This window comes from Hypanus sabinus, chromosome 2, assembly GCF_030144855.1.
Source record: "Hypanus sabinus isolate sHypSab1 chromosome 2, sHypSab1.hap1, whole genome shotgun sequence".
Classification (NCBI taxonomy): Eukaryota; Metazoa; Chordata; class Chondrichthyes; order Myliobatiformes; family Dasyatidae; genus Hypanus; species Hypanus sabinus.
Genome location: NC_082707.1, coordinates 190,767,085 through 190,777,767, shown reverse-complemented (window position 1 = coordinate 190,777,767; position 10,683 = coordinate 190,767,085). Strand labels below are relative to the sequence as shown.

Here is a 10,683-nt window from a genome sequence, read left to right as displayed (position 1 = left end):
TTATTGCCACAGATGCCTGTGAAGGCCAAGTCATTGGGTATATTTGAAGTGGAGGTTGATAGGTTCTTGATTAGTGAGGTCAAAGGTTACAGGGAGAAGGCAGGTGAATGGGATTGAGGGGGATAATACATCAGCCATGATGGAATGTTGGAGCAAACTCACTGGGCCAAGTGGCCTGACTCTGCACCCATGTCCATGGTCTTATGGGAAAGTACTTCAGCAGAGTACAATCTATCATGACTAATGGCACACTGACCCAAAAATATACTAAAAGTTTTTATTCAGAACATATTACAATTCTCAGTTAATTTTAATGCAGTTATTGATTCTCCAGTGTCAATAATATAATGCATGTTAAAACAATGCATGAATAAAGTACACTTTCATAAACCAATGATGTTTGCAAAATCATGTTCAAGGTAAAAGGTGGATTAGATTTCAATACAAACATTACTGTACTTAGAGTCCTGTCAAAAAAGTACACTTATAACATCTTGTACAAAAAGGCAGGTTACAGGAAGCAACAATTAGTGATCAATCCTTGCATTTACAACACTGCAGTTTGATATTTCTGTTAGAACCAAGATTTGAATCAGAAACCAAGAAAATGAACTGTCTGATTGCTGGAATGCACATCTGTCGCAGCTAAAGGAACCTTCACTTCCATCCTCTATTGCTGCTCACAATTAGTGTTTCATACAGCTCCACAAATTGGGATTTCTAGTCCTTTGACATAATTTAGAGACTTCCAAAAATCAACAAGTCGCTCAATTCAAAATGAATTTATTAACTGAGGAAAACAATCCCACTGATTTGTGAACATTTCACAAGAATTGCAAATGTTTATTGCAATTTAAATTATGAGCCCAATTGTCTTTCAAGTTTCAGAAACACACTCCTTATTCAGGGAACTGCACACTGAAAACTGCAAGTTAAAAATTTAGTCTTGATAACAACAATCATACAAAACCAGTTTTTCAGATATAAGGATGCAACACAGCATTCAGTATTAGATTTGGATTACTTTTTAAAAAATGCTTCAATTTTAAAAAGTTCAAGTTTGCATGGTGTCATTTCTTCTGTAGATTGCACGATATGACCCTGTTTCAAGAGGACCCTTACTACATTGCTAAAAGGGAACAAAGATGATCACAAATGCATGGATTAATGAATCAAGGAAAAATTCTGGATATCAAGTCAGTAAATTGGAATTGAAAAGTTACACGAATTAATCCATAAAATTGCCTTGCTGTTTAAATTTCTGTATAATGCATTTCCGGTCCCTTAAGGAATATTCACTTGCCTTACTTTAGCAACATAGGAATGCACTTCAAACTGGCCACTTGTGATGAAACTTGAATAAGTTACAGTACTTAAAGCCGTTCCTTAAAGTCAATGTTAAACTGGGCAACATGTTTTTTAAATGCCAGGGCAGAACACCACATGTTATATGGGACAACAAATCAATCAACACATTCAAGCTTCTCTTTTCCTCCCCCAACAACCCCACAGCTAAATCCTGCAGTTCCCATCCTAAAATCATTTTAACCTCAACATTTTAACAAGAGATGCATTTGTTAACTAGCAGCTCTGCTTTATAACATTATATCACTCTGCAGTACCTGGACTGGCCCTCTTAATAAAAACAAAAGCAGCACTTGGTCTCAGGAGAAGTCCTTCACTGCCCAAAGTGTACAAACTTGATCATGCAAACAGCCCAGGAAGCCTTACAAACTGCTGCCAAAAAGTACAGATACAAAAAGTGCCATAAATGATCTAACTCATTTGTGAAACAACAGCTTGTTACAAGAATAATCTACTTTTGTTGCAAATGTGCAAAGTTACAAATGAATAATATTTATGAAACTGAATTTAAGTGCATTTAGAAGTTTAACTTTCATAGCTTCAGTCATACCCAAAGACCAGTGTACATATATATTTTATATAAATGTCTTAATTATTATGTGCTGCACTCCCATGAACACCTCAGCCATTACCATTCCTAGGTGGAGATGGTGGACGTGCAACTTCTCAGTTACTGGTAGCTTCATGAATTGAACTTGCACCATTTTTCTCCTCCTGTTTCATTACAGCTTGGCTGAGATTGGGAGCACACTCTCTATAAATGCACCTTCAGGAAATAAAAGGCGTCTTTAACAGAAAAGAACCCTTGCACACACAGAAAACGAGAGAACATACAGAAGACCATCATTTATATTACTTAAATTCCAACAGTTTAAACCCCTTGCAAAATAACTGACATTTTCCACTGAGGACAAGTAATTGCATTTTCTTTAAACATAGCAATATTAAAAGATTTATTTACTATATAAAAGGTCTGCATAGCTTTAATTGCCATGTGCTTGTATAAGGGTCTCTGTACGGTCTTTTACAACTGCCTTAACCATCAGTTAGAATCAGTACAACTACTGACTTGTCTCAAATTGGCAGCACCCTGATCATACAGCTAAAAATAACTACACTCGCAAGCTTAACGTTTACATAGAACAAGGATGGGGAAAGATTTACAGGCTTAAAATCAAAGCTAAACCGATGATCGTGATAAATTTTGGATGTACAAGTATAATAAAAGCTTACATTTACGAAACACTTCATGAAATCACAAAGAATAATTTGCATGTTAAGGAATCAAATGGCCTACAGGTTTAATAATATTGAAGGTTTCTTCTATTACATGGGCATATATAATATAGCAATACTGAAACCCTCTTCTCAACCTCCAAGACCACCATCCTTCACATTATTACCGAGGGAGACCAATTCCCAGGATCAGCATACACTGGGGGACAGCGCAACAAATGTAATCACTGAACAAAGCACAAAATGAGTGCTGTCAGAAGATATTCCTTTCAGTTGCTCATGGAACTTATGACACTACCTGAATATGATCCATTTAAATGTGTTCTCCACACTCCTGGACTGGCATATTGGTTGTCTGAATATCTACCTGGAAAGCAATTACTTCCCATTCGATCTAATCAGTATTTTCAAAAGTTATGATATAGATTTGAAGGCAACTCCTCCAATACTGAATGTGTATTCCACATTTAGTGCAAAAGTAGTTACTTTTTGAAGCTACAACATACAGAGTGCTCAGATGTTTACTGATACACTGATATTGACCCGAGCCTTAAAAACCTGAAGGAAATACTGGCAAGCTTACACTACATACTAACAGCCTATTCCGAGGTACACTCTAATATCATTTAACAGATAGCTACAGAATTAATAAACAAATGAACTAAGCAGAAATCTTTATACAAATCAGAACAAATAAGATTTCTGAATCTTTAAGTGGAATTTACATTTTAGTTTGATTTTCCTTCAATAGGTGGTATAGAGCATCCATCTGAGAATCCCATATTCCTCCTCTTAGCTGGTAGGAGGGAAGCAAAATTGAAGTCCACCATGGCCATCCTTCATGGCAATATAAAAGACAGCTCACTAAAAAGGGAGTAGGGAGAACTGACAGAGTCAAGTACACAAATTTAGGACATTTACAGAATAAGTCTCTAGCTTTGAACTGTTCTGGACAGCTTCTTAAGATGGTACTTAGCTTGTAACAGAAGCTAAGTCCTGAAATGGATAAAGTCCACAATTCAAAGGCCCAATATTTAGAACTTCACACTCTTCTAGTAAAGGAGAAAAGGAAATGCATGTGGAACATTAACCTTAAGTTTACAAGAACATAATTATGTAGTTTGTAATGTAAACATTAATCTAGAATCATGTAGAAACAAAAAGGCACATTTAGAATATACATTCACATACAAACTGCCTGAATGGCAATCCATTAAATACAGCTCAAGACAGGAAATGAACTTAAGCAATATGTAACTCTTCCCTTTCTAAATACAAAAAATGTAATAAATCCCACAAGAATTCTTACAATGACATGAACAAAGCAGAACTGAGAATTCCCACCCATGATGGCACATTCACACACCTTCAGCCATGTTACTTGTGAAGAAATGATGCATCCCTCAACTCAGTCAAAATTCTTGAAATTTAAATGTTGTCACCTTAAATTTTGTTCAAGAAATTCAGACAATGGTTAACCTAATGGCAAAGGTATGAGAACTGTAACCCGAAAGTGCCTTTCAGTCAAGTAACTGAGCCTTCACTTGATAGCTTCTTGTATCGGAAATAATTAACAGAAAATAGGTACAAAAATTTCGCGTAGGTCTAGAAGAAAGATTAATTGTGGAGCTCCAATTGTGCTCACTGCTGACACCACAATTTAATAAATAAACCTGATTTCTTCATTTCTGAATATTGTAACTGCAGGAACAAATGTTAGAACCTGATGCATACTACCAGTGTGAGGTTTTAAGAAAGGAAGAAAACTGCATGATTATTTGGCAGCATTACCTAGAGTGAAGATATGTAACAAGAAAAAAAATGATTAAATGCTCTCCGCTTTTGGGTTAACTTGTAGATGTTAGTGGATGGATAAATGAAAACTCTAAAACAAGATACATAATAAACTATTTGTTCACCTAATTTCTAAATATCAAAAGCTGAAAACTTGATAGCAACTTCCCTACACATTTTTCTTCATTATTTCCATTCAAAATTATAATGTTCCTCCAGCATTTCCTTCAACATTGGACCAATTTTAAACTACATTAATGAAAACCACAAGCATGGATTTTGTAAAGAGGATAGTATATCACTGAACATACAGACACTTACAACAAAATAGCTTAACATACACTGAGACTTTCAGAGGAAAGTGAATCATTTGGTAATTCTAGCCAGCACCAGCTTCAGCCTCAGGAGTTATTGATCTTTCTTCTCCAATTGAGCACCAAGAAAAACAATTCACAATGATTTAGATATGGTTTGTTTGAAATAGGTTTAACTTTCCCTGTGCACCCGTCCCTCTCCTGCCAAACAAATTCTTGAAAATTGTAATTATCAAGATGTGCAGGACCACATTTAAAAGGAAAAACAAGACTGGAGTAGTTACAGTACTTGTTGCAGTGATTTTTTTTTGGCAGGGGAGGGAAGGAAGCAAGAATTTAAAATCGGACAATGATAAAAAAGATTCACCAACAAGGTTTGCATGTCTGAGTAAGGTTCTCATTCTTACCATGACACACACTCAAAGTGAACTGCAGTTCACATTAGGAAAGGCAAGTAGACATGCTGATCAGGTGTCCCATTTGTTTCAATTTCTCAAGTGATGCCGAAACCTGTACACATACCTTGTTACTGAAACACAAACAGCTTTAGAGGCATCGGGTGTGCCTGTTCAATTTAGTTTTTTTTTTGTTTACATATAAATAGACATGAAAATTCAAAGCACAAAACAATGGGGTGGTATTGAACTGAAAATTGACGTGGACATGCAGGTGCTTGTCTAGCCAGGGGTATTGCTCAATCTTCAATTTCTTCATAGGTGGTTTCATCAGATGGACAGTCAATTAAAGGCTCTAACTTGTGTCGAGAATATTTCAACTGTAAGAGGTCACCAACCTCTCCTATCACCTTCAAAGCCTAAAACAAAGCAAACACAAAAATATTAATGAGAAACTGTACAACTATAAACTAAAGATACGTTCCCATCCCCACCCTGATAAGCAGCCCTCTTGATAACAGTAATTAAATGGATTTATCCTGTGCTCTCCGCATCTTACAAATATTTGAAGTCACTATAGTGTTGATGAAGCAGCAAAACTTGGATACAGATTCACAAACACAAATTTTTGAAATTTAACTAAAATTGCAAAGTATAAATATTAGTCAGCATATTGGAGATAACAACCCTGGTTATATATCAAAGTAAAATATGTAGATGAATATAAAGGTAAACTTGTATTGGAAATAACTTGGAAAACGTGCATCTCAGGGGGTTGATGGTTGGGTTGAGTTGTTCTCTGATCTTGGCAATCCATTTGCAAGCGTTTCATCACCAGACAAGGAGAGATAATCAGTGCGCTGTTCACTTATGGTGTGTCCTCCAAATGCAGGCTTTTATATACTTATCAATCAGTTGATTGGTTATCATCAATTGACCGGGCATCAGTGAACGTCATGGCACAAGCAAACAAGAGAATACCCAAAAGCATGGTTTGCCATAAACATTTCTATAAACATACAGACCTTGATCCCATTTATAAGCCAATGCGGGCAAATTCCAGACAATGCGTAGAGTTCACCATGCAACCAATCAGCAATGAGACATCCTCCCTATGTCATAAACTGAGTTTCCATAATGATTGATAAGTATATAAAGGCCAAGTATATAATGACCAATAATGATTGATAAGTATATAAAGGCCAAGCATTTGGAGGATGCAGCACAAGTGAACAGTGCACTGATGATATTTCCTCGCAGGTGATGAAATACTTGTAAATGGATTGCCAAGAATGGAGAAGAATGCAACCCAAACTGTATTGTTTAATCTTCTGATATGTCCAGAAGCAACACCAATGCCATGTATCTGGCAAGATAGTACAAAGACTCTAACATGCTGGACAGAATCCTGAAGCTCCCAGATCACAAGGCTGCTGCTGCAAGTAGAGGGATCCAGGGCACACAATGGCCAACAACAATATATGATTTTCTCAAAGCCAGCCAGCCCTTTCAAAGAGCACATGCTGAAAGATGGAATCAAAATAACTCAAAAAGGCATCAATGGAATGCTCATGCAAAGTTTCTTGAATAAAGCTCAGCCAAGTTCCAGGGAGTTGATCCACTAATATTGGCCAAAGTCTCTGTGCAGCAGCAATTTAATTGGTAAATACAATTTTGCTGGAAATTTGGATATTTATGAAACAATCAACTGTCTCTGAAGACACCTGGAAAACTCTTCATCCTTTAGAACTTTATAAAAACCCTCAAGTTTAGCAAAAAGATTCCATTTAAACCCGGTCATTTCTTATTTGCTGAATAATTTTAAAATGAGTGCATTCACTGCAGGCACAGTGGGTGGGATAGACATCCAACTGCACAAGCTAAATTCAAAGTACAAAAATTATGTTCCAATATAAAATAGAAATATTAATTGCGCAGGAATTGCAATGGAAAATTCCAACTGTGGGGCTAGGCAGCTTTAAGCAAATTATTAGCAGGTGAAGATAATATTCAACATTGTTGAGCAAAATGCATTATAAGCAAATTGATTGTGACTCAAAGAGGAATTTAAATTTGTGGGCGGTTGGGAATGTGCACTTTTAACTTAAATGTCTGTGCACGTAACCCAAGATTTTTAAAAAAATTAAGTGAATTGTTTGGAAAGTACAGCTCAAAGTTCTGTTTTTTAAACTGAGAGCAAACAATTAGTAAAATTAATGCAGATATTGGAAGAGAAATTGGTGTGCCAGAACTTGACTTCTTCTTTAATACTGCAGCCAATTTATAATGAGTGTGTCATAGATTCACAGGGAGGTGCAACTAGTTCTGAGATTTGCCAGTGTAACTACTATTGGGCTATAAAATTAGATGCACTTTAATAAGTGCAAACAAAGGAATACACTCAACGACCACTTAATTAGATACAGGAGTGGAACTTGGTGTGGTTTTGTGCTGCTGTAACCCATCCACTTCAAGGTTCAATGTGACACACGTTCAGAGATGCTCTTCTGCATTCCACTGTTGTAATTTGTGGTTATTTGAGTTATTGTCACCTTCCTGTCAGTTTGAAGCTGTCTGGCCATTCTCTGTGCACTCTCATTAACAAGGCGTTTTCGCCCACTTAACTACCACTCACTGGACTTTTTTTTTGTTTTTGTACCATTCTCTGTAAACTCGAGACTGTTGTGCATGAAAATCCCAGGGTATCAGCCGTTTCTGAGATTCTCAAGTCACCTCATCTAGCACTAATTACTCCACATTCAAAGTCATTTAGATCTTATTTCTTCCCCATTATGTTTGGTCTGAGCAACAACATCCTCTTGATCATGTCTGCATACTTTTATGCACAGAATTGCTGCTACAAGATTGGTTGCATTAATGAGGTGTATAGGTGTACCGAACAAAGTGTCCACTGAGTGTAGATAAAGCATATTCAAGACAGTAATGTAAACTGGTTCATGTAGAAGATTTTGGGAATTCGTGTTACAACTTCAGTGATAAGACAAGCTGTCGGTTACAAACAAGCTACAGAGAAACTCAAGCACGACATGGGTTGGGTACAAACTATATATAATTATAAATGCCTCCCATACTAAATGGAGCTCTGCACTAGACCATCACTGAACTGTTTCCACAACCCAAGAACTCAGTATTTATTGCTTCCTTTTTCATTATTTTTCTTTTGTATTTACACAGTTTGTTGAGATCTGAGACGGGGTGGGGGGGGGGGGTGGGGAAGGTTTGAGAACACAAGCTAAATCGTGGAAAAGAGATTCCATCTCAAAGTGGCGAGGAAGATTGAAGCATTGAGGTAAATGTCAAGGGAGTCAGTGAAGGCTCAGTGTGAGATGGTCAGCAGCCAGACTGGCTTGTTCAGCAGTGTTTAGACCCAGGTCAGAGCTCATTCTTTCTGGAAGGACTGAGTTCATGTGGCTGCTCTCCATGGCTGCAGCTAAAAGGCATTTCCTACATTGAGATTTATGTGATTATTGGACTATACTTCAGACTGATGTCCTTTTGAGGGTGGGGGTGTGGGTGTTTTCGGGCATTTGGTGCTTCTGTCTGCAAGTGGAGGGGGGAAAATCGGGGATTGTTATGTGCAGAGGGTTGTTGATTGATATTGTGGCTGATCTTTGCTGCGGGCGAGGGGGTGGACTTTGGGGTCTGAGTTTTGTTTCTTTTCTTTTTCATGCAAGTTGCGGGGGGTGGGGTTGACATTTTCTTTCTTTCATCAACACTCATGGTCTTCTGTATTTAATGGTTATCTGGAGTAGACAAATATCTGAGTGGTATTGTACATACACACTTTGACGATAAAATTAACCTTTTTTGCACACTGGTTGTTTGCCCTTTTGGTGTGGCTTTTCAATGATTCTATTATGATTATTGGATTTATTGAGTAAGCTCGTAAGAAAACAAACAAATTTACTTTGAATTTTTTGAAATGATAAGTAACCCCAAACTAGTGTGAGTGATAGTAGCACAAGTCTGTTAGCTTTTCAAAACTAGGTAATTGAAAGCTGAAAGGTTAATCAGTGCCATCATTGGTACAGTTACAAGAAGCTATGTCTCAAGAAGGTGACATCCAACATCAGGCACCCCCACAACCCCGCATCACCTGGATCATTCCCGCTTCTCAATTCTGCTATCAATATTGTTCAATTCATGGAGAATAACATCCATAGGACCAGGTCACCTTGTGTCACCATAGTCACTCAGATCAGCTACCCTGTCCAGGAACTTCATCTTGCTCACTTAGGTATTTCCTCATTGTGCAACTATTTTTATTTAAATCAGACATCACGTGTTGAGTTTGGTAACAGCCAAATGCCATGACAAAGCCTGGGAACAATCGTACAAGACATTCCCTAATTCCGCTCCTATCTGGCCTATAAACTTTGCTCCACCATTGGATATGGCTGATTTCTCAACTCTCAACCCCAATTTCCTGCCTTTGCCCCACAACTTTTGATGTCCTTACTTATCAGAAACCTATTGACCCCCACTTTAAATATTCTCATTGACCTGGCCTCCACAGCTATCTGTGGCAATGAGTTCCACAGATTCATCACTTTCTGGCTCAAGAAATTCCTCTTCATCTCTGTGCTAGAGAGATGTCCTTCTAACCTGAGGCTGGTCCAAGACTTTCCCACTGTTGGGAACATTATCACAATGTCCACTTTATCGAGGCCTTTCAATATGGGTTCCAACAAAATCCCATCCTCTTCATTCTAAATTCTAGCGACAACAGGCTCTGCAATCAAATGGTCTTCATTTGTTAACCATTTCATTCTTGTAAACCTTCTTTGGATCCCCTCTTAAACAAGGGGCCCAAAGCTCTTCACAATATCCAAATGTGGTCTAACCAAAGACTAACAAAGCTCAGCTATCTCACTGAGAGACACTCCATTTCTGAAAACTTTGATGCCTTAAAAAAAAAGTCATTGTTGAAATTCTAGGAAAATACGAATGTTTAGATTGATCCAACACTGAATATTTTGGCTGTACTTGATGGGATTGTACTTAAAAACAATGCTGAGTACATGACCCTTGAGGAAAATGCATGCCAAAACGTGCATATCACTGTGCCAGAGGCACCAATGTACTCATCTCATTTTTGGCTCTCATTGACTATAAAGTGCCATTGCTCTTGACCACATGTTGTATTACTCATTCAGTGGTCATACCACAGGAACATTTTTGGATCAGAAAAGCAGATCTGCGGCACCAGAATCAAATAGCAACTTGTCCACCTTGCGCTTTTGGGTCAATACACACAGAGACCAGAATTTGAAATTGAAACATTCAACCTTTTGGTTTTCTGCTGATAGGGTTTAGCAAGTTGGTACTTTGCAGAAATGCCAATGGGCTCTCCAGATACCTGTTTCTGTTGTACAGTGCTGCATCAAAGTTAAAAGGTTGAAAAGATACAAATCCAGTAGAGCCTCATGCATTACGAAGAGAAAAGGTAGACCCGGATCTTCACTTGGGTGACAGGTTTTCTCACTGATTAAACTCTTTGACTGCATGATAATATGATATGTCAGCATTTAGTGAAAATACTCCCAGTGATACTTGTT

General features: G+C 37.6%; 1 protein-coding gene across 1 annotated transcript in view; it reads right to left on the bottom strand.

Annotated features, from left to right (window-relative positions):
• Positions 1-263: 263 nt before the first annotated feature.
• sptlc2a (serine palmitoyltransferase, long chain base subunit 2a) overlaps positions 264-10,683 on the bottom strand; it is a 147,339-nt gene continuing 136,919 nt past the window's right edge. The window contains exon 12 of the mRNA XM_059961682.1: positions 264-5,523. Within this exon, the coding sequence (XP_059817665.1) occupies positions 5,404-5,523 (120 nt within the window). The 3' untranslated portion in view covers positions 264-5,403. The remainder of the gene's footprint in view (positions 5,524-10,683) is intronic.